Genomic DNA, 24989 nt, shown 5'->3' with positions numbered 1-24989 from the left:
CTGACGCGACGACCAATCCTCGGAGACTCAGGAGGAAGTTGGTGTGACGTCGTCGGGGGGCGGAGCCAGAACGGCTCAGGGGGCGGGCGTTTGAAACCGGTGCTTCGGCGTGCACCCTCAGTTTCATGTTGTGCGTTTGACAACCGATTACTTAAATCTCTTGCGTCTTTTCCTTTCCCGACCCCCTCCCAGCCTCTTCGCTGCGGTTCTGCGAGGACGGATGGCGCCAGGGAGCCGGTCCGCGTCCCTCAAGCGTGAGATCTGAGGAGAGCCTGCCACCTGACCGACCCAACGGCTCCTGCTCCTCAGTAGAGCCCGCAGCCTAGGGACTAGAGTTGTCACTTAAGTGGATATGAAGAAGGCGCAAATAAGTACGGGGGCAGCCACGAGCTTTCTAAAGGTACCATTCGTGCGAAACCACTAGCCTTGGAGGCAGGGGTTGTCGCATTGCTTGTTAAGATGTATAACTATATGTAGCTATGTGCATTAAGCGTTGTAGCGTGAGGGGAGATGCCGTGAGCGTTTACCGTAGAGAACGTTTAGAGAACAGTGGGCCTATCCGCCAGGAGGAGCAGGAGATGGAATTTAAGATGGCTTCGCCAACGTTGTCTTGGTGTCCCCTGTTTGAGACCTTGGGGACGGCAAAGGCTCAAACTGTTCTCCAGTTTGTCTGAAGTGGAAAGATCTTAAATTGAGCATTTTAATGCCTTTCCATCTTTCCTTTGGAACTTTTAAATGAAGAGAATTAGAAAAGAATCTGACTCCCCAAATGCAGTCCCCCCCACCCGTGAAATAGAAGGTGAAAAGTTTGATTTTTATTTTTTTCCTTATCGAAGCTATATACCTTTCTCAGCCTCACACAAAAGACCCAGCCATCATATTAGTGACCCAAGATCTCTTCCTTTCCTCTTCACTTGCCATTCTTGTTCAGTATTATGAAGATTATCCTGAAGTTCATGTCCACTGTCATTTTCTCTTGGAATTGTAATTGTTTCCAAGTGGACTTTCCTACAGTTTTGCACAGAACAAAGTGATCTTTTAAAATTACCAGATAGTACTTTTGACACTTAGACTAAAACAGCCGCTTGTCTTAACTTGAGGCTCTCTCCCTTTCACACTTTATGTCTCCTGCCTGCCGTCCTGACTTTAGTCCATCAGAGGCCCTGGATACACTCAACTGGACATTTCTGTGTCTCAGAACAAGGGCAGGATTTCATTGTTTCTTTTGAGTTTTGAGACAAGTCAAGTGACTTTGAATTTAAGTGCTATCTATCAGATGCCCTGACCATCCTCCTGCCTCAGCCTCCTGAGTGCAGGCATACATTCTTCTTTTATAAAGTCTTGCACTATGTTCTTCACCTCTGCCCAAAGACAGCTGTGACTCCATTTTTTAGGTCTTAGCTCAGTTCTACTTCCTCAGTGGGGTTTCCTCTGACATCTACACTGTGCCCTACTCCCATGCAAAAATGTCTTTTAGCACCCAGTTCTATACTTCCATAACGCTGAACTCTAGCTGGGTTTACTGTTGGTTTACATTACCTCATGTACACTTTTCTTTTTGGTCTGAGGCAGATTATTGAGACCAAGTGTCTGCTATTTTTTTCTTTGTTCTTTGTTCTGTATGTTTTTTTAAGACAGGGTTTCTCCGTGTAGCCTATGCTGTCCTGGACTTGTTTTGTACACAAGGCTGGCCAGAACTTAACATTGAACCTACTGCCTCTGCCCCCCTGAGTGCTGGGATTAAGAGCGTGTGCCACCACACCGAGTTAAGTATCTTGCCTCTATCCCCTATTTTGCCCTCCCTAGTTGTGTACAGTTGGGTAAATTATTTTTACTCTCCTTCCCTCCATCCTGTGTGCAAAAGTAGTGGTAATTCTATTGTTGCTGTGGTGATTACATAACTGTAAAGTGCTGAGAACTACCTCAGCAAGCAGATTCGCTGAATCAGTATTGCCTGTTACTATTGTCTGACTAACTATTAGAACCTAAATTCCAGTAAAGCAGGAACCCTACCTGTTTATTCATGTGTCCTCTCATATAGATCAGTACGTGGTGCATAATAGGTGCGGAGTAAGTAGTGGTGAAATGAATGAACAGCATGTTATAAAATAAAGGAATGCAATCTCAGTGGCAAGGTGGTGACAGAAGAGCCCAGTTTTTTGTTCCAGCTGCCTTTATCAACTCCTTAGTAAGTCATCCCAGTCCATTTAACCTTCTACCAATTAAAACCCGATGATTCCATTACAGCTTAGACAAAAAAAGTTCACAAAGTTTTAAGCATTTGATTATAATAGTCTGGAAGTGTTAATAAGAAAGGTAAAACAGACAAACAAAAAATTAAAGTACCTGCAATTACTAAGAAAATTATACCAGAAACCTTTTGGCTTAAACAGTGAAAACACATAAGAAAAAGAAATGAAGTTGGAAAGATTTCTGTATCAGTTAGGGTTCTCCTGAGAAACAGAGCTGATAGAGTGAATATATACTCAAGGGGATTTACTGGATTGACTTTCATGACACAGTACGGGTGTTGACATTGGAGAGATTGAGAAGTCAGTAGCCACACAGTCCAAAAATCTTCATGTCTCAGCAGTCTGAGTCAGTCCCATTCTGGTGCTGAATGTGTAGGGGATTCCTTGAGAGCCACATTGAAGGCTGAAGAGGCCGGAGGCCCATGTTGGTGCCTCCCTCTATTGTTCTTCACCTTAGTTTTAAAACAGTTTCTCACTAAGCCTCAAGCTATTGAATTAGGCTAGACTAGCCAGAAGCCCTGAAGAAGAGCCTCCTGTCTGCCTTTCCATCCCGGGGTGGCAGATGCTCTCTGACACACTTAGCTGTTGGGGATCAAAACTCAGATCATGGTGTTTGAGCAGCAAGCACTTTACCAACAAAATCATCTCTCCAGTCTATATTAGATCATCTTTGAATTTGGGAAACTAGAGTCGCCTCTGCAAGGATCTCTTGCTCTGTCAGGTTGCTTTGCCTATGTCCTTATCTTAGCTTCTGTCTGTCATTGGAGATGAGGTAAACCTATCTGGTTCCTGGTATTCTGGGTCTTATACCCAAAGCCTTCTTAATGACACATGTCCTGTCTCTTTTTTTTCTTGGAGACAGGGTTTCTATTTGTAGCCAAGGCTACACAAGTCCTGGACTTGCTTTGTAGACCAGGCTAGCCTTGAACTTGTAATCCAACTGCCTCTGCCTCCCTGAGTGCTGGGACTAAAGGTGTGTGCCACCACACCCGACTTGTCTCATACTCTTATAGATCATAACAGCTTTATATGCACCTTCATTTTTTAGTATGGCAAAGGTAGTGTTTTAGTGTGGTAAGATGTTGTATGTAATCATTGTGATTGCAAAATTGACTATATGGAGGAGAATATATATAAATTCCAGCTTCAAAGGTTACAAAACAACAGCATCCAAAAGGAGTAAAAGAAATCTTCAAACCCTCAGAAAAAAACCTCAGGAACTATAGTACTTATTGTTTGAAGGACAGTTAGATGAAGACAGACATCCTATGGCTTTAGAATTAAACGATTTAAAAAATCACTTTTGAGTTTAAATTTAAACTGTTGTGGTCCAAGGACCATGCATGGCTATAACCTACAACCCCTGCTCAGACACAGCCCATAGTAGCTCAGTATTCGAATGGGTTCCCTAGTAAGGGGGGCAGGAATTGTTTCTGACATGAACTCATGAGCTTCCCCTCCCCCCTGAGGGAGGAGCAGCCATGCTAGGCCACAGATAAGGACATTGCAACCATCCTGAAGATACCTGATAAGCTAGGGCCAGACAGAAGGAGAGGAGGACACCCCCTCTCAGTGGACTCAGAAGGGGGCAGGGAGGAGATGAGGGAGGGAGGGGAGGATTGGGAGGGAAAGAGGGAGAGGGCTACAGCTGGGATACAAGTGAATGTATAAAATTATTTAAAAAATATTAAATAAATAAACTGGTGTGGTGATCCATACCTGTGATCCCAGTGTTTCAGAGGCTGAGTCGAGAACCTTGTCTTAGAAAGAAGAAAATCATGAGCCGGGCACTGTGGAGGCAGAGGCAGGCAGAAGTGAGTTCAAGGCCAGCCTGATTTAGTAGTAAATTCCAGGAGAGCCGGGACTACATAGATACTTCGTCTCAAATAAGTAAGTTATTAGTAGGAGGTGAACAGAGTCAACAGCTAAATGTCAGATTAGAAGACAAAAGTCTTTAGCATATACTCAGTACTAGTCCTGTGAGTAATACATATAATGTTTAAAAAAAGAAAAGGCAAACAACCCATCGAAACTGCAGAAAACGGGATTCCTACCACAATAGATAGTAAACGTGGTGCTCCGTGGTTAGGAGTGGGTCCTGCTGTTGCTGAGTACCCAAGTTCAGTCCCCGCACCCGGGTCTGGTGGCTCACAACTGTCTGTAACTCCAGCACTAGGAGATCTCATCTTTTCCTTCAGTGGGTATCCACACACATGGGCATACTCACACACAGATAGACACAAAACGGAGGGAGGCTTATCTCTGTGAGTTTGAGGCCAGCCTGGTCTACAGAGCAAGTTCCAGGACAGCCAGGGCTACACAGAGAAACCCTGACGTGAAAACAAACCACCACCACCAATATATATGTGTGTGTATATACTTATTTGTATATGTATATATATATATATACATATATATATATAATATGTATGTATAAAATGTGTATATAAAAATATCTTAAAGATATGACAACTTTTCAATGATCACATTATAATACTGTGTTCTCAGCAATTTATGAAAAACAAACATTTGGATGAGATTAAGAAAAAGGACACCTAGTCAGTGAGTTGCATTGCATCGGCACCCCATTACCCTCCCAGGAAAAGGCAAACATTCATACAGTGGCCTTCAAAGTTTTCCTTCTCCTAGTTTTTTTTTTTTTTTTTTTTTTTTTTTTTGCCTCTGAGGCTCATCCCTTATGCCGGAAGGCTTACATACCTTCTTGCTAAGACACAGCTACTTCTGCTGTAGGAGCTTTGCTTAGTGGCCAGGAAAGGAGTTAACTCCTTGCTCAAATGATGCCAGCCAGCTGTGACAGCCCTGGTTAAGGTTGCCATTGCTCTTCCTTTCTGTCCTTTAACATCCTGTAATCTTGTTTCCCATAATCGTCTCCCTGTCTTTTTTTTTTTTTCTTTCTAAAATGGCATGTGTGTAGTCCTGTGTTGTATGTTAACATTACTGTTTGTCCACTGCTATGGAGAACATATAGAATATAAGTTCCATGAGGGCATACTCAGTACTGTAGGCCAAGCATTTAAAACAATGCTAACCATCAACATTTGCTTAGTAAAACTTTTCCTAGTGAAATGAGTGAATGAATATATGAAAGAGTGAACTTTAAAGGAAGAGATCATGTCCTGGTGTAAATGTTGTTTCTTTGGTTCGTATGTGTTTGTCTTTTGTGGTGTGTGTGAGGTGAGCAGTTGAGCAGTCTACTGCGGCACTAAGCCTCAGTTTGAAAGAAAAAGGTAACCTATCTTCTGCTCACCTGAGTCTGGATTTCAAAAGAAAACATACACAACCCAGAGGAAATAATTCCATTCAGAAGATAATCTCTTAAGTGAAAACTCGTGATGGTCAGGCTCTTTTATATATACCATCGAAATTCTAATTAGGCCAGCCTACTCCAATCCAACTAAAACTAATCAAGTCTCCTTCCATTTCTACCAATTGATTCATTTCCTCTTCTTCTACTAAAACCCATCATCTATGAACCTGATAGCTCATAAAAGGAGAATTTTTTAAAAATTATTTCCATATTTTTTATGTGCATTGGCAAAATTTTGCCTTGATGAATGTCTATGTGAGGGTGACAGATTTTGGAGTTACAGTTTTGAACTGCCATGTGGATGCTGGGAATTGAACCTGGGTCTTCTTGGAGAACAGTCAGTACCCTTAACCACTGAGCCATCTCTCCAGCCCCACAATTTTTTTTCTTAAGAAAGAAATGCATTCATGTCGCCACATGCTTAAGTGTGAGCTAAAGATTAGAGTTCAGGTCCTCTTGCCTGTCCGTTAAGCAATCTTATTGAATCATTTCCCCAGCCCACCCCCCCCCCAGATATTTTACTAAATGCTCATGAATTAATTTCTAAATGAAACTCCTTGTCAGCTTTGAACTTTATATATATAAGCGAATCTTTTTTTTTTTTTTTTTTGCCTTCCCACTTAATGTGTGTTGTGTGTAGCTGTGTGGAATTTAACTGTAAGAATGTACTCTGTAAATCTAACAGTTATGTTTCTGTTACAGTGAAATTTACAAATAAGGCTACTACAGATATTGTAGATGTGCAGAGGAGCATGCCACGTGCATTTCATATGACCCACATCAGCCGCGGGGAGAGCTCTCCTTGTGGAATCTCACCAGGCCTGATGCTGCCCAGCATCTCAGCTTCATCTGACCTGGCAGTGGGTAGTGACCTGTCATTGATGTCTTGACTGTGTCCCTTGATGTCTAATTCCTGTTTATTATCTACCTGGATTTATTTGTGTGTGTGTGTGTGTGTGTGTGTGTATGTGTGTCAGTTACTTTCCTATTGAATTGTCTTTTACATACAGGTTTCTTAATATTTTGGGTAGCAACTCCTACTACTTACTTATGCTGCACATAGCTACTTCTTAGCTTCTCGTTTGAAAATATCTGATACTGATTTTGATATATGGAAATCTTCATTTGGGGCTAGTTCAGCATATCAGTCCTTTTTCTTACGTACATACATGCGATTTTTGTTTGTTTTACTTCAGAATGTTCTTACTTTGAACTCATACTGATATTCCCTGTCCATAGGCCTGTCTCAGGCCACCGGGTATTCATTTTACTGGGATGTGATGGTGGTGGTTTGACATCTAGTTGAACAATTCTTGCTCCTCTTCCTCCCTTGTAAGATCTTTTTATCCTTTGTATATTCAGGAGCCAACTGTCAAGTTCAATACACGTGGAATTTTAACTGGAATAACATTACATTTCAAATTTAAGAACTGACGTTTTTACAATACTGAGTCTTTAGATTTAGGAAAGAAGTATATATATATATTTTATTTGTTTAGGTCATCTTTGTTTTTGAAAGCATGTCAGTATACTGCTTCTCTAAGTATATTTACATTACTGCCTCATAGAAACTGCACGAACTCTTGCTGGCTTTAGGTTTCATTAATAGATAATAGTTAATGTTGTTGTCAAAGATATCATTTGGATCATTTGTAACTGATGTACGTAAGTATAACTGATTTTTGCATATACCTATTTTAAATTCAGAGAACTCTCCAAGTGGTTTACTCTGAATATTTGTATCTACATATCACCAGCCAATAATATTTAATATTAATGTTTTTTTGTTTTGTTTTGTTTTGTTTTTCAGTATCTTTGCTCATTGTCTCCCTTTTTGTTCTTTGACTTGTGTTGGTAGAACTTCCAGGACATGTTGAATAAAAATTCTGATCCCAGGCGTCCTTGTTTTTTTTTCTTGATCTGCAAGATAAAACTTTTAACTTACTACTAAGTACAATTTGATGGTTTGCAATGATATATCTTATGGTATCTTTCTTACTATTTTAGATTGCTGAAAAAAATTTAAAATGTCATATATTTGACTCAATAGGTTTTATTACAATACTTTCATATGTATATATAATGTATTTTGGTTACATTCATACCTCTTCCCCTCTTACTGATTTCATTTCCTCTTCCTGACTATTTCTTTTTCTACTTTAACACCTCTTATTTACTTATGTTATTTTGTGACCCAATGAGTTTCATTAGGGTTGCTTACAGGAGCATGGGCATCTTTCCAGTGGCTGTACCACTAAAGAAAATGCCTTCTTTCGCCTGGAAATCATTACCCATAGATCTTCAGAGACATTTGGGTACTGTGAGTTCCTCCCTGTTTTCTGGCAGGATGTTGACAAATCTAATCTCATGTAGTCTAGCACAGGTTATCACAGTTCAAGAGTGAAAGTGCCATGTCATTCCTGAAGATTATTCTTCAACACTCTGTCACTTGCTTGGGCATTTCCATTCTTCCTGCCCCTTCTACCATGTTTTCTGAGCTTGGAAGGGGTGATATAAGTGTCCCATCTAGAGTTGATCATCCAACAGCCATTTACTCTCATCTCTGGACTAGTCATGAGTCTCTGCAGTTACTGCTGCTTACTTCAAAAGGAAGCTTCTTTGACCAAAGGTTGAACAGTGCTAGTCTGTACGTGCAAGCATAATTTTTAAAATGAATTTATCAAATGCTTTATGGACATTTGAGATTTCCTTTCAGTGTGTAGACTTATTTTAAATTTTACCTAGTCATTTATTGCTGTACTAAGCTATCACTGCACATAGTCCTAGAGGCAGTGTGTTCATACTTTATTTAGAATGTTTGTGTCAGTGTTCAAAAGGGACATTAACCGTTTTCCTTTCTCCTAGTGTCCTTAGTATTTGTGTCATAATAGAATCGAGGAAGCATACTTTCTGTTCTCTGGGAAAATTTGCCCAAGATTGGAATCATATTTTTTTTCCTTTTTAATGGTTGGTAAAATGCCCTAGTATAGCCATATTGAGTTTAGAATTTTTTTCTAAGAGTTTGGCTGCTACCTGAATTTCTTTAATAGTTGTAAATATCGTTAATTTTCTCGTTTTCTGTCTGTCATAATTTTCTAGAAATCTATTACCTTATTTTAAAAAATGTTTTAGTATAAAATTATCCATACTTTTTTTTTCCTGTTTTCTCTTTTTACTTTTGTTTTCACTTCTTTTGTGCCACCAGCCATTACAGTAATGACCTCTATCTTACCAGAGCTGGTTATTTGTATCTTTTATTTTTGTTCTTCATCATTTCCACTGAAGGCTTTTCAAGTTTATTAAAATTCTCAGAAGTTTCTCTGTACTCTAATATATGTTGTTTTTATATTTCATCAATTTCTGATCTTATTTTTAGTTCCTTAAAAAAACTTTTGGAAAATTTATTTTTAGATAAATGCTTACCTAGTTCATATAATTTTCTAGCCTCCTGCCTTACCTGTTTCTTTAAGGTTTTCAGTTTTTCTTTAATATTACTTACCAGCATACAACAGTTTTGAAAAGTGGTATTTTCATTCTCATTTATTTAGAATGAATTTTCTCATTTAACGTTTTACTTCATTCTTATTAAGGGTTTATTTTAAAATGTATTTTCAGCTTAATAAATTTAGAAGTTTCTAGTTTTTTTGTCATTAAGATTCTTGTTTGTGCTGTCATCCCTGGGTTCTTCTATATTTAAAAGGGACTTAGATTAGATGATACGTGGGATACGATAATATGAAAGTTTAGAGCAACTCTTACTACAATATGTAATGACTGTAGAATTTTTACTATGTCAGGTAACATTTAGCATTTCACTACAGAATGTGTCTAGTTACCAAGAATTTTGCTGTCAAGTTCCAAAGCAAAAGAGAATAATAACTATGAACAAATAGAAATATAATAATATATATGAAATATTCTAGACTTAATAGTTAATCAAAAAGAGAACTAATAAAAAATGACATTAAAGAAGGAATGTAAAATCAAGACATGATGAGAAGAATTTCTATTGTGCGCATGCTCCCACACCCACACCCACACCCGCACACAAAAATAAATCCCTAGGTTTCTTAGAGTGTACGGAAACATGTTACTTTCATGATTGAAATACTGTTGAAGTACATCAAGATATGAATAACTACCAGATAATGAGTAAGAATGCTCAATTAAAGAGCTGAACAAAATCTGTGTACAATATTTTTGTTATTTCAGTGTAGTACTAATTCACATCAGCAGGAGTGAATTAAATTTACTCTAGGAAGAATGCTCAAGTATAACTATAAATCTAGCCAAGTTTTGCAAAGGAGATGAGTATGGATGGTGAGAATTTTATGTGCCAACTCTCAACGCTAAATATTATAGAAATTAAAAACAGGGTAGCCACAGAGATGTACAAAAGAAGGAACGGATGAAAAATTTAGCAAAGAAACAAAGCAAAAGAAAATGCTAAGAACAGAAAAAAAATTTTTTTTTCTCTAAGCACAGTGTTTTATCTGTGTGGAAAACAAAACAAAAACAAAAAAGGTGCCAACACACACACACACACACAAAAGGGCATGTAGATCAATGTAATGGAAAATTCAAGAACAACAACAAAATCCCTTGACATTAACTTACATAGCTAAGCCCCATGGTTTTTTTGTTTGTTTGTTTGTTTTTGTTTTTTGTTTTCACAAGTGGTAAAAATAATCATTGGAGAAAAGACATGTTCAACAATGTACTGGGATAACTGGATTTCCATATTTAGAGGAAACCAGATCCTTATCTCTCACCTTCCCTATTAATCAGCTGTATGTGGATTGAAATCCATACTGTAAGACCCCAAAATCTGACGACATTAGAAAAAAAAAGAATAGGTAAAGACTTTCTGAAAGGGACTCCAGTAGCTCAGGAAATAGGGACAATTAATTATCAGCAAATGGAATTTGAAGAAATTAAAAGGCTTCTTCCATATAGCAAAATTAGTAATTGAAAAGGCAGCCTGCAGAGTGAGATGAAATCCACCAGCTGTACATCTGGCAGAGCATTAATACCAGAGCACACAACAAAATGGTTAGCATCCTTAGCCATCTGGAAAATGCAGATTAAAATGGCTCAGATTCCATCTCACCCCATGTCAGAGTAGTTATCAAGAAAATGACCAAAATGCTGGAGATGATTTAAAGAAAGGAATCTTCATTCACTGTTGATGGGAATGCAAACTGACATGATCACTATGGAAATTAGTATGAAGATTTTTTTTTCCAGGACCTAAAAATAGAACTTCTATGTGACACAGCTATTCCATCTCTGGGCATTAAAAGAACCGAGTGCCCTGCTAAAAATATACCTGTTCATCCATGGTCATGGCTGCTAGAAAAAGGAATTGCTAGGAAAACAAATCAACCTACATGTCCATCAATAGATGAATTAATGAGAATATGGGACATACACACATTGGGATTTTCAACCATAAAGGAAAATGAAATTAAGGAGTTGATAGGAAAGTGGATAGAACTGGAAAATATATTAAGTAACCCAGGCTCAGAAAGACAAACACATGTTCTCATATATGGATCTTAGCTTCAAATCTTGAATTTATGTGTATTTACATAGTAGTCAGAGAGCAAAGATGTCAGAAAGCTAGAAAGAGGCCCATGAGAAGCAAAAATTACTTCCAGCAGAAAATTCCCCCATAATTAAATCTCAGTTATTATGTAATGCCTAAAACCTAAAAGTTATGATTAGTTGCATTAGCAGCTGGCCATTTATGGTAATTTCAAATTCTGGATTGTGTTCTATTAGCTATTGCTGTCCAAATTTAACTTCCAGATGTATTTCCTCTTCTGATTTTCACTGGGAAAAATAAGTAAATAAGATATATTTGTGGCCTCATGAAGGAAGACTAGTAAACAAGACATACATTTAATTTTTTTCAAAATATGCATGACCTATAATTTAAATAGAGGTTGTGGGTCAGTAGTAAGCTATTTGTGAAAATATCATGGTCAGAATTTGTTTCAAACATTGAAAGTTTACAAGTTAACAAGAAAAGCAGTTCAACTGGACAACTGACTTTAGAAAATTAACTACCATCATAATTCACAGAACTGAAACTTGAAAAATGGTAGTAAATCAACAATAATGAGATAAGTCAATCAAATTGTCAAGAGTCCACCAAGCTGACTAGCAAGTGCATCTTGAGGGATGAAGAAACAGAAGTGACCGGTTCTGTTGGTTGGCACGTTTTTAGGGTGACCAGGTAGACCACATTGACACTGATGTTCACAGATTCAGTGGAGCACAGCCCAAAGCCCTCACAATCAGCCCATTTTCAACAAAAGTTTCAGGACAACTCAAGGAAAAGAATAGAGAATATCCACTTTCAAAAGAATGAATTTGGGTTTCTACACAATAATTAATTTCAATTGAGCCTATAGACTTAGGCCAACCAAAACAACAAAAGCTTACTAGGTAGTAGAGCAAGTGCTCCGTGACTGCAGATGAGGCCCTGATGAGTGCCGCAGACACAGCAGCAATGGCAGGCAACGACGCAGAGCATTGATAAAATAGACTGTAAAACTTTAAGACTTGTGCTGCATGTTAGATATAGCACCTGTCTTGTCTCAAAACAACAACCCAGACAAAAAGGTCAGAGCTTGTGCACTTCAAAAAACACACAGATAAAAAAGACTTTACAATTCAGTAATTCAGAAAAAAGTTTGAACAGAAATTTCCCAAAAAATGTGCTGAATGGTCAATAAACCTACAAAAAGGCGCTCAGTGTCATCAATCACTAAGGAAGTCCATGTTAAAACTAGGATGCTCACTCCTGGAATTTCTCTAAGAAGACAGTTGGAGAGGCCATTTATGCAGCTGACCGATCCCCTTACAACTTTTGGTGCACGAAAAGGATGGAGTTACCAGTTAGCACTGGCTGCTCTTCCAGAGGACCTGAGTTCAATTCTCATCAACCACATGGCAGCTCACACCTGTCTGTAACTCCAGTTCCAGAGGATCTGCCACCTTTGTACAAACATGCAGGCAGAGCACCTATGCACATACAAAGAAATCTTTTTAAAAATGGAGTTATTTACGGAAAACTAACAATTTCTCAAAATGGCAAACAGCTGTCAATTGGTCCAACAGTTTTAGGTATCCAAGACAGACTTGTACATGAAAGTTCGTAACAACAGTGTTGCTAATAGCCTCAGAGTGAGAACAACTTAAAATTAGATCAATTGAATGGATAAGTAAAATGTGATATATCTGAACATTATTTGGCTGTAAAAAAAATGCTGGTATGTAATACAACACAAATCTCAATTTGCTCTGTGAAAGGAGCTAAGCACAAAGGCCATATATTATCGATTTCACTTACATCAAACATCAGGAATAGGCAAATTGAAAAAGAGTTGCTTATGTGTGTGTGAAGATAGAAACTTGCTTTTTGGAGTGTTAGAAATGCCTTACAATTTGTTGCTGAGATGATTGTACAGCCCCTATATGTAAAAGGCACTTCAGCTGAACAGCACTGAAGCAGACACTTAAATGGATAAATTCTGTCTCAATAACGTTTTAAAAATTGCCTGAAGCAAATGTAAAAGATGAAGTTACTAGTTCTTACTAGTTGGACTGCAGGCTTTTGCTATAGATTATCTGATTTCTGTTTGTTTCAGAGAGGAGTTGTTGGTGTAGACCTTTCTGTCCTGGAACTCACCACTTAGCCTGGGTTGCCCTCATTCTCATGGTCCTCTTGCCTCTTTTGAAATGCTGAGATTACAGCATCAACTAGCACACCTTATTTTATTTTTTCATTTCAGTGTGTCCATTAAAAAAAAAATGAACTGGATGTGTTGGTGATTTCGAGGCCAGCTTGGTCTACAAGCTAGTCCCAGGACAGCCAGGGCCACACAGAGAAACCCTGTCTCAAAAAACCAAACGAACAACAATAAATCCCACAGACACCACAAATTCCTGGGCTCCAGCTACTAATTAAAAAGTGAATAGCTAGGCATCATGGCGCACACCTTTAAGCACAGCACTTTCCATCCAGAGCTATGAAGAGTGACCTTGTCCTGTCTCAAAAGAAAAAAGTGTAAATTTCAAGTCTTTTATTAAGACCCACCTTTAGATATTGCCAGGTGTTCCCTTCGCCAAAGGAAATGACTAGATTCCTACTAGAGCACTCATAGCAAACACAGTTACTTGGTTCCTGCTTCTTAAATATATTTAACTTGATACAGGGAAACCAAAACATCCTCAGAGTGAATACAGAGAGAAAAGATGCAGTGTAGAGAGCAAATGCAGCCTAAAAACAAATTAATCCTCTCAGAGAAGAGAAAATCTTCAGCAATTAACCTACAGTGAACAAACAGCAAAATAGTGTCTGGAACGGAAAATGATGAGAGGCTTGGCTAATACAAGAACAAAATGTTGAAAGTAACAGGAACAGGCTATTAAGGGATCAGTCATGAGGTTTGGTGGCTGAACGATGGCTTATACAGAGATGGAGAGAAGGAGACATGGGGTAGGAAAGAATGCAGGAAAGAAATGATGAGGCTAGTTTACAGCAATGCAAAACACGAGTCGGTGTAAGGCATGCCTAAAACAGGAGCTGGCCAGATTCACCATTCACACCTTAACAAACCAGCAATCAGAGGACTTTTTAAAATGGATCCACTAAAGTAGTTCAGAAAATGATCAGACTATTCAAAAAGTGTACACAGGACTTGTAAAAGGACTAGCAAAAGGTTGGTTTTGGATTTTTGAGAAGACACAGAAGAATACCTTCAGAATTTGAAAAGGGAGCATAGACCAAAGAGATTTTCAGATGTTCAAACGCTGGCAAACTGGTGTAGTATCTCTGGCCACCCAATAACTTTAATGTTCTTGTTTCATAGTTAGGAAACTTTTGACATAGTTCCTGCCTCACTAGAGCTGAGGCTAGAATTCATCACACACAATCTACTGCAGCAAAGATGGTAGACATTGACCTAGGAAGACCTACATAAATTTTGCCATTTGTTTTTGTAAGGAATGTAATGAGTTTGCAGAGGCAACAGTGGTGTACATTCTAGTTAAAAATGGTCTTTGCTCAGCATCTCTGGAGCCTTTGGTAAGGAAAGGTTGTATGAATACCCAGTACAGATTGTTGGATATTCTTCCTGGATATAGGCTTCAAACACCAGTGTGTTTCTTCTGGAGAGTTCTAATCCCTATGACGCTTTCAGGGATGTTCCCTATGGATACTCTCTGCCAAAGCAAGTGAGTGTACATGGAAGGAGCCTGTCAGGAAGGGCCTAACATAATAGAGAGGTACTCCATGGATTGTGGAGAATGAAAAATGTCAGGATATAGGCTGTGCAACTACCTACAACTACTGGTTCACCTTCAAGCAAGCATGGGGGCTCCAGGAAGAATATTTCTCACAGGAAAAATCTGTTTCAGTGACCTAGTTTTCTTTGAGCATTTACATGAAGCAGGGAGTGAGTATGTATAAAACAGAGAAAAGGAAAAATAATAAAAGTAGTTTGTAAGCATGCAGCAGTGAGGTCATTGTTCACTGCACAGATCAGCTGTGGTTAGTTTATGTGGAAAGTATCAGGATTTTAACCAGAAAATGTGATAGATGCATTAGGAGGTAGGGGTAATCTGTGTGTTGGGATGGGGCATCACAGAATAAATTCTTCATTATTCTGCATTGGTATGTGTTCAAGGTATCTGAAATCGAAAAGTCTAAGAACATGGGAAAAGCAGAATAAATACCTAAAATACACAAGCAGTTGGCTTCAGGAACAGGAGTGAAGGAGAGGATATGTATGAATTAGGGTTTTCTGGGTTGTGTGCTATACGAGTCAGTGTAGTTTAAGCCATAGGGGATTGTGTTACTGTATTGAGTCATGTACAAGACTTACAAGCTCAATCAGGGAGTGTATCTAAAACTTATAATTCAAGGTAATTTCTTCACTGTGTGGTGTATCCTTGTGTATGGGGGGGGGGGGCGTGTTAAAGACCTTTCCTGCTCTTTGTCGCTGGATGCCATTATTACCCTCCAGGTTTCCATGCAGCAGAAAGTAGCTAGAATGAAGTTAGTAATACCTTGTCCAATTTATCATAGACTACACTGAAGTCATAATATATTGATGGATTTAAAGGCCAAATCTCAATCTTCAGGATCTATGTCACAATATAACATTTGCCGATCCTACCCAATTTTCCCTGCTAAGTATATTTTTCTACATTCACATGACCTGTATACTGCTAACTTGAGTGTCCACACACAGAAAAGGCCATCTTTTAACTTTCCTTTTCATTTGCAGCTTATGAGGAGTGGAACACCGACATTTGTAAGGCAGAGACGTCCAAATGACTTGGGTAATGAAATAAACACAGCTCTAGAAGCGATGCATTCATTACCTTCTGTGAGTGGCTACTGGAGATGAAAGCTGCCTGCCAAGCAAATGCCTTCCAGGGAGCTTCCACTTGAGCAGTTTTCATTAAGTACCTCTAAATAGTAACTGTGGAATATGGAAAACAGAATCCTCATCAAGGCTGAGGACTAGCAGCAGAATCCTAGCTTGACTTGGAATGCGGGAATTAAAACTCTGGTGAAGGGAGAAAGAAGTGAAGTTGAGAGAAGAAGAAAACACAAGGTCAAGGAGGATAGCCAGAAGTATTTGACATGAACTGAGAATTTATACAAGGATTTGTACAGTGATACATTTGGATGGGGGCTCCATAAAGACAATAATTTGAGTGCTATTTTTTTTTAATTTCCCCATATCCTCTTAAAGTGTCAGTAACAGAATTTGTAGTTTGACAAATTTTCAAAGGTGATTAAAGGAGATAAGATAGTGGCCAAATGTGGAAGCTGGAAATTAGATGGAGAAATACATGTAAAATCCTGCAAAGGAGTCCTAAATTAGCAGGAAAGCCATGCAGCAGATACCTTTACAGGAGCTGAGGGTTTTAGGATGTCATGGCAGCAGGCACCTTCAGAAATGAGATTATTTCTCTGAGATCTAGGACATTGTCCAATGAAGCATGAGATCATAGTTCATGTTCTATAGCAGGAGCAAAGGTAGTTTCTGGACTGGACATCATGAGGAGTGAGTAAAGTAAAGTGAATTTTTAAAATTTAGATAGTGGAAGTTTGAGCTGCTGTTTTCCTTTGGGGGAGAAGCCAGACCTGTTACCTCCAGAAGAAAACCTGGGAGCAAGGAGGCAGCTACACCAGAACCCACAGAAATAATTAAAAGTTAATAAGCTCTAAAAGTGCAGAATAAAAGGTAATTACCACATAAAAAGTTAAGGTAATACTTGTGTGTATTTATATGGGAAAGTATACACAACATAAAGCAGTATAACTTGAGTAGAATTAGAGAAATAAAGAAGATGTGCCAAATAGGCAGAAATATTACTAGAACCAACAAAGGGTTTACAGTATACCATGTATAAGTAATATGTAAACTAGGTTGGAAACAAGTATTGTTAATGAAAAATGGACAAAAGGGAATGAGTGAATATGATGAGATCTGAAGGCCGGCGTGAATGAAAATATTTTTCTCCATGGTGATCCAAGAAATGTAAATTATAACTTGGGTTAATACTTCACCAAGTAGTAAAAGTTTTTAAAAAAATAAGTTTGCTCAATATTGGGAAAAATGATAGTTTCTTACAGAAAAGTTTTGGCACTATGTACTAAAGATCTTAAAATTATCCTGCAATACTGTCACTTCACTTACAAGTTTGCAACCTGAGAAATTTCATTCAGTCAGTATTTTACTGGGTGTACTGTTTCAGATACTTGAAGATGAGCAAATATTTGCATGTAAGTAATTAGTAGTAACTGTGGCCCTGTGAGCAAATAACTGTCCAGTGAGGGAAACAGTGAATCATTTGTATAAGAACTTTTCAGCTATAAAGTATTATGATTGATGAATGATAAATGACCAATATATATGATGCTCTCTAAATAAACAGTGGCTAATATTTGAGGCATGATGCCAGTAATCCCCACTTCAAGCAATAGATTTGGAACGTGTAAATAGCATGAAGACAGGTTTTCCTCCTCTACAATGTGTGCCAGAGCTATAGCAGAAAGGATCATTAATATTCAATTCATTTCATATCTTCTTTTCTTTAAAAGTCACTCACAAAACTTGGGCATTTTTTCCTTGTTTATTCTATGTGGAGGGTTTCAGGGAGAACATGCCATGGTGCAGGTGTGGAGGCCAGGGAACAGCTCATGGTTTGGGTTCTCCTCTCCACCACATGGGTTCTGGAGATTGAATTTAGACCTTCAGTCTGGGCATCTGGTGCTGGACCCACTGAGCAATCCAGCTGACTAGAGGCATTGTCTTTGAAGGAAGTGGAGCAATGCCTTTCTAATTCCCAGAAATCTTGCAAGACACCAGAGTATTGCCTTTGGATATGCAGCATCTTAAGGCATATATGCAGGGACACATTGCCTTATTATTTCTAGAACACTTACAAATGTAGTTAAAAAAAAAAAAACAACAACAACACTACATGCCTAGCTCAAAGCACATTCAATTGAATAGTCAGAAATGGGGACTTGTGTTAACAGCAAGAATTTCTATTATGTCTTGGTTTTTAGGAAAGATCCTTGGTGTGGTATTTATCTCCTTTTAAATTATCTCACTTTTTTAGATCATGTGTTCAGATGAATGAAATATTTTGCCTACATATTTAAAATTGATTTTACATATCAAAGTAATTTTAAAAATCATATAATAGTGTATATGCATATATAATAGTGTTTGTTGTTTGCTTGAGTCTGCACACATACATGGGTGTGCACTTGTCCTATGTACCTATGTAGAGGTCAGAAGAACATCTCAGGTGTCTTTATCATTATCCATATTTTTGATAGGGTCTCTCACTGAACCAGAAGTTGGTTGTTTAGGTACCTCCAATCCGTCTAACTCTGGCCTTGCCCCTCAGCACAAGGGTTACAGACAGCACCATGCCTGACTTGTACATGACTACTAAAGAGACTCTGATCCTCATGTTTGTACAACAATTACAGAGCAATCTCTCTAGCCCTATAGATAATTTTTAAGATGGAGAATTATTACACGATTCATGTAATTTTGGTAGTACTCAACCTTCAAGGCTGGTTGAATATACTTGGTGAGTGTTTTCAGCAGGAGAGGAGAGTAGGCTGCATCCTGAGCTACCTTATAGGGAGGGTAAAGAGCACAGCGACCTCCTCCTGGTGAATCTGGCCTCAGGGTCTCACAGTAGACTCTGTTGATGCCTTTCGTATTACTGACCAGTCATCTGGAAAATGAGATGAAGCTCGGTGGTGACTAGGATAGCTGTGTTACCATTGGTGTAAATGAAGACATCCACCAACATTAGTCTCAAGGGGAAATGGCCCACCTCGCCTTTACAGTTGACTTTCAAGTTCTTAATGGAAGATCCAACATAGAGAAGCAAAGTTGAGAGCATTAACTATTTAAGGGGCTGTGATGGTGATTATACAAAAGGGAGAGAGATCAGCACCAACAAATGCCAACAGCGTGCTAGGTCAAAAGTTAAGAATGAGTTGAGCTTTGAGATAAGGTTGCACTTCCGTAGTAGGAGGGTAGTGGTGGTGGGTTTGAGGGGAAAAAGAAAATCCAGAGAGGAGGAACAGCGCCCTATGGGTGAGGACTGGGAGGTGGTCCTCTAAACCCCAGCATGAATATGGTGTTGTAATGCCTGGAGCGCTATCTGGTGGAGGAAGTCAGTTTGTCAAGGAAGACTCTTGAATGTAAACTTTCAAGTTTTGACACATTTTGGTACTGAAAGGAAGGTGAAAGAGAAACAGAGCTTTACCCAGGAAAAATACTGGTGACTTATACCTTAATAAAGAAAATGGTGAAAGTGTTTTCTGAACTGGCTACAGTCTTGGAATAAAGGGAGGTGATGAGGGTAAGGAGTTGAAGTACAGAGGCCAACTCAGAAGAGGAATATCTTCTGGGAGAAGAGCAGGAGAAGAGAAGGGGTGCAACAAAGAGCAGGCAGGACATTGTGGGCCAATGGGACTCATTTAATCCTGTCTCTTATAAAAATATTCCAAGGCCTTACAATAATGCCCTAAGATCCTAGAGACACCACGAAGTTCTCAGTGTACTGTGTGGAAGACAAGATAGGACCAGACAGAACTTGAGACTGAGGACACAAGCTAATGAGTTTTCATATCATCATCTCCACATCACAGTCTCATAAAGAGGGGATGCTGAGAAAGCCAATTTCATGGCAGAGTGTGAGGCTGGAAGGGGTAGGCTATGCAGCTTCTTAGATAAAGGTCCTGCAAGTCACAGCCAGAGTGATCATTCCCAAAGAGAGCTACAGGAGATGACAAGGGAAATATATTTCTTGAGACAGAAAAAGAAGATGAAGGTTAAGTTCATCTGGTTAGGAAAGGGTAGAATAGAATTAAGGATTTGGGGAGAGAGATTGTGAAAGGAGGTAAAATTTGATTAACAGCATAAAGTAAAAACTAGGGAAGATATGACAGGTAAAAACATTCAGTTTAAAATGTGGCTAGTTTAGAAACTTTTCAGTATTCCATGCTTGGCACCCCATATTTCGCAGCACCCTAACAGAGATATTTGACCTAATAGAAAAAGTTAGCCTTAGAATGAAATAGTATCTCCTTCTCTTTCCACTACCCTCAATGCTCTCATTTTCTTTTTTTATCTAGGGTAGATGAAATGACCAGTCATTATCATGTGTTTGATCTTCCATACAACCACATACATTCTCTGGTCTTTTTCTGATACAGCCACGGAGAAACTGTCTGAACACCTACCATTTACTTCCCTCATATATCTGGACTGCCCTTACTCATAGGGAAAAGTTCTGTCATCTTGTATTGGGCTATATAGGACCAGTTGTGAAAAAACATTTATGTGACCATAAAATCACATAATGTGAGTTAAAGAAATGCATGATCCTTATTTATCTATCTATTTAGGTTTTCCAAGACAGGGTTTTTTCTTGATAAGCCTTGACTTATCCTGGACTTGCTTTGTAGACCAGGCTGGCCTCAAACTCACAGTGATCCTGCCTGCCTCTACCTCCCTAAGTGCTGGGATTACAGGTGTGTGCTACCACACCTGGCATGACCTGTATTTAATTTACCTTTCTCTGAACAATCTTTTCTTTTCCCTCTATATTTTAATTATCTAGATTTTTTTTACTGAATATTTGGTTCATTTCTAAGCACCTTCTTTCCTTCTAATCCAATTATGTATGTGAAGCAGAAAGCTACCGGTAGTGGTCTTTTTAAAAACTCTACTATATTTGGGGTGTTTAGGCCTCTACCTTCCTTCCATCAACCCCCCAACCTTCAGTAGGAGAGAGAAAAGGTTAGTGGGGGGAGGGGTCCCAGACTCCTTTATTTCTCCTGGCTAGTTAGGGTCACAGGGTTCTTTTAGGGCTCTTCACCAATCTCCATCAACCACAGATGCAGCTAGCAGTCTCCATGCTGCTGTGCCTTGAAGCTGCCACACTGTCTCTGGTTTCTCCAGCACACTCCAACACCAAACATGACACAAAACGCCACTCTAGAATGCCACACCAAATGCCTCCACCAAACACCACACCAAACACCACACCGTCTCTTTCTTGTTCTCATATTTATACTCTCAGAGTCCTAGACTATGCCCCTCTCCAGGCGGCATGAAAAAGGCTGTTACCAGCTGGCAAAAGATTGAGCCTCATATGTGACAATTCACAGGTGTGGACAAACTATAGCCTAACTAAAATCCCACACTTGGGATTAGAACAAAAGCATATTTACACAACATACAAAGAAACCAACTCTTTTCCATTACATGTATGCCCCTTTAGCATTGGTGCTTATTTCCTAAACTATTTTAAACTAACACAGAGCCATTTGTAAAGATCATCATGCTAGATGAATGATCACAAGGAGCTATTCTGATACGCAATAAGCAGCATTGGGGTGCTGAGTAGATCAACACCTGCAAATCTTTAGACTCCTACCCACAAACCTCTCTCTTTCACAGAGCTACCCACTCTGTGATCTTTGAACATAAATTTCTTAGTCTCATCTCAATCTTACGTAGATGGAATCATGTAATAGAGATCCTCTTGGATTAGAAAATTCTGATATCACCTTTATAAAATTGGCTCCTGTATGAAACATTCAACTTCCTCTCTTGATGGCCTTCTGCTGCATGAGGTATAGCAATGCCCTTCTCCACACCACTGTTGACAGGTGTGTGTAGTTTGCGGGGTATGGTTATTACAAGCAGCATTATCAACCGCTTAGACCTTGGCATTCCTTCTAAGGCTTGGACCTCTGAAAGTACTATACAAGTGAGTGTTTAATTCGCATTTCTCTAAGAGCTTTTTCTAAACATTTTCAAACTTTATTCTTTCAGATTTTGTTTTAGTCACTTCCCTGAAGACATTCTTCTACACTCCAGTCTACACAATCAGGTAGACAAGAAGAGCAAAAAACCGGGTCCCAACTGAGCAACGCAGCAGAGGCTGAAGCTGCCTTAGCCCACCGAGCCTGACAGCCAGAGTGCTGGCTCTTAGCTAGTCAGCAAGCCTAAGGAAAGCCAGTCCCATCATTTATACAGAAGCTGGCCAGTAGATTCTGCTACATCACACCCACAACAATTCATTTGTTAAAAAAATTCTACTTCCTCTGTGCATATAGAGGAGTTTGGTGTTTAAATTGGAAGCTATGCGGTCTAAGTCCAACTGTTCTCAGAATCCAAATTGCAGCATAATGATATTTCGTCCAACCAAGGAAGAGTTTAATGATTTTGACAAATACATCGCCTACATGGAGTCCCAAGGGGCACATCGAGCCGGCCTGGCCAAGGTCATCCCGCCCAAGGAGTGGAGAGCCAGGCAGTCCTATGAGGATGTCTCAGATCTCCTGATAGCCACGCCCCTGCAGCAAGTGGTCTCTGGGCACGCGGGTGTGTTCACACAATATCATAAGAAGAAGAAAGCCATGACAGTGGGGCAGTACCGTCACCTAGCCAACAGTAAAAAATACCGGACCCCACCACACCTGAATTTTGAAGAGTTGGAGAGAAAATACTGGAAAAATCGCCTCTATGGGTCACCAATTTATGGTGCCGATGTCAGCGGCTCCCTGTTTGATGGGAAGACTCAACATTGGAATGTGGGACACCTGGGAACAATTCAGGACCTATTGGAACAGGAATGTGGCATTGTGATCGAGGGCGTCAACACGCCCTACCTGTACTTTGGCATGTGGAAGACCGCGTTTGCGTGGCACACGGAGGACATGGACCTGTACAGCATCAACTACCTGCACTTTGGGCAGCCCAAGACGTGGTATGCTGTGCCCCCTGAGCATGGCCAGCGCCTGGAGCTCCTGGCCAGGGACCTCTTCCCTGCCAGCTCCCGGGGCTGCCAGGCCTTCCTGAGGCACAAGGTGGCGCTCATCTCGCCCACCGTGCTCAGGGAGAATGGCATCCCCTTTGGCCGCATGACCCAGGAGGCTGGCGAGTTCATGGTCACTTTTCCCTATGGCTACCACGCCGGCTTCAACCACGGCTTCAACTGTGCGGAGGCCATCAACTTCGCCACCCCGCGGTGGATCGACTACGGCAAGGTGGCGTCTCAGTGCAGCTGTGGGGAGGCTCGGGTGAGCTTCTCCATGGACGCCTTTGTGCGCATCCTACAGCCAGAGCGGTATGAGCTGTGGAAACGGGGCAAAGATCAGGCAGTTGTGGACCACACAGAGACTATGGGGCCTACCACTCAGGGGCTCACCACCTGGAGGGTGAGCCAAGTACCAAAAAAACCTTGGGGCCTGAGGCATCACCGGCTTCCCCAGGTGTCACGCTCTCCTCTGTCTATAGCCACTGACAGTAAAATTTCTTGCAACACCCGGGTGTGCCACACCTCCAGGCAACCATCAGGTGCCAAACGTGATGAGGTCCAGAAGCCTGACCCAGCCACAGCCCCACCACATCCTCTGGGCCTATCTTCTCCTATGTCAACTGGAAGACGTGGTCTGGGTCGTCGCCCTTGTGAACTAGAAGTACAGGAATCCACCAATGCGGCTCCAGTCAAGAGGCGCCTGCCACCAGGACTGAGCCCGGAGCTTCAGTCCCAGTCCGCGCGTGGAGATGTGATAGAGAACTCTGGACTTGGGAGCCCTGGCCCACAGCATCCTGTAACAGCTCTGAAGGAGAACTGACCTCTGACCCCTGAACCTGTGTGTGCCAATAGCTCATTGCCCTGCAGTAGGAAGCTCAATAGAACCTTTGCCTCAGACCATTGACTGAGTTTGCGGGACACTGGCCATGGCTGATGGAGCTCCTTGTCAGTTCTAACTACTAGACTCACACTGTACCTTCCACTCTCCGGAATTGGCAAGCCTCAGGATGCCAGTAACTCCTGGTCTACCACAGGAGGTATCATTGGCTAATTTCAGCTTAGGCTGCTCAAAGCTGACCTCCCATCCTCAGGGCCATTGAAAAGGCTGAAAATTCAAGTTTTCCTACTCCACAGCCATTTCTTGCAAAATGTCTAACTTTTTACTACTAGATTAGCAGTCACGAAGGAAGTGTCATACAAAAATGTCCAAAGTTATTTGAGAGTCACAGATGACCTCTTAAAGTTGGTGTATTGAAATTTGTCTCACCAGTTTTCACAAATAAAGGCAAAGCAGCCAAATGTTAAAATTACTTTATTTCTAATATTGTGGTTTTGAACACTGGGAACACTGAGACAATGACACTTCCTCTGTCTCCAGACAACCATGGCATGTGTAATCTAATGAAGAAGTCACTCTATACTAACAAATTCTATTTTTAATTCCATACCAAATTTCCTATTTGCACCTAACCTAAGCCCATGCATGTTTTCATTACCTAGTGTGTGAGATTGTGCTGTGTGCGTGGGAGTGTGGGAGCCAGGGTGTGTAGTGTGGAGGTCAGAGGATATTGGCTGGAGCTGGTTCTCTCAGTGAACCATGTGGACCCCACTCAGATGAAAGGACTTGCCGCCATATTTGCCCTCTTAGCCTTCTCACGGGCCCAATGCCTTCTCATGGGCCCAATGCCTTCTCATTTCACTGTGGAGCAGATCCATGTGTTTGTCAGGAAAGCCACGCCACACCTTCCCCTCTTCCCTCTATGCCTGGACACACATGAGCTTCCTCCCCTTCCTAGAAGAGCTATCTCTGAGTTCCATGGCAGTCTCTGTCCCTGCTGGCTCTGCAGAGACAATATGGTGCTCTCTGCCCTTTTCTACACTGGGCCTCAGAAAGTTCCCCTGTGCTGCGCAGCCTTGCTGGATGCAGTGGCCCAGGCCTAGTCTCCATTCATGTGTCTGATATTAACATGTTGTGGGTCAGCAAGATGGACCTGCAGGTCGAGGCAGTTGCCTCA

At 40.4% G+C, this 24989-nt stretch overlaps 1 protein-coding gene across 1 annotated transcript; it reads left to right on the top strand.

Moving 5' to 3' along the window:
• The first annotated feature begins 59 nt into the window (after nucleotides 1-59).
• On the top strand, nucleotides 60-24284 carry LOC110547533 (lysine-specific demethylase 4D). The gene is made up of 2 exons (XM_021635140.2): nucleotides 60-400; nucleotides 21987-24284. Exon 2 carries the CDS (start codon nucleotides 22298-22300, stop codon nucleotides 23792-23794), a length of 1497 nt encoding a protein of 498 aa, XP_021490815.2. The 5' UTR covers nucleotides 60-400; nucleotides 21987-22297; the 3' UTR covers nucleotides 23795-24284.
• The last annotated feature ends 705 nt before the right edge of the window (nucleotides 24285-24989 follow it).

Source organism: Meriones unguiculatus, chromosome 1, assembly GCF_030254825.1.
Source record: "Meriones unguiculatus strain TT.TT164.6M chromosome 1, Bangor_MerUng_6.1, whole genome shotgun sequence".
Classification (NCBI taxonomy): Eukaryota; Metazoa; Chordata; class Mammalia; order Rodentia; family Muridae; genus Meriones; species Meriones unguiculatus.
Note: the sequence above shows the minus strand (reverse complement) of the source record. Positions and strands in the feature narration are given on the sequence as shown.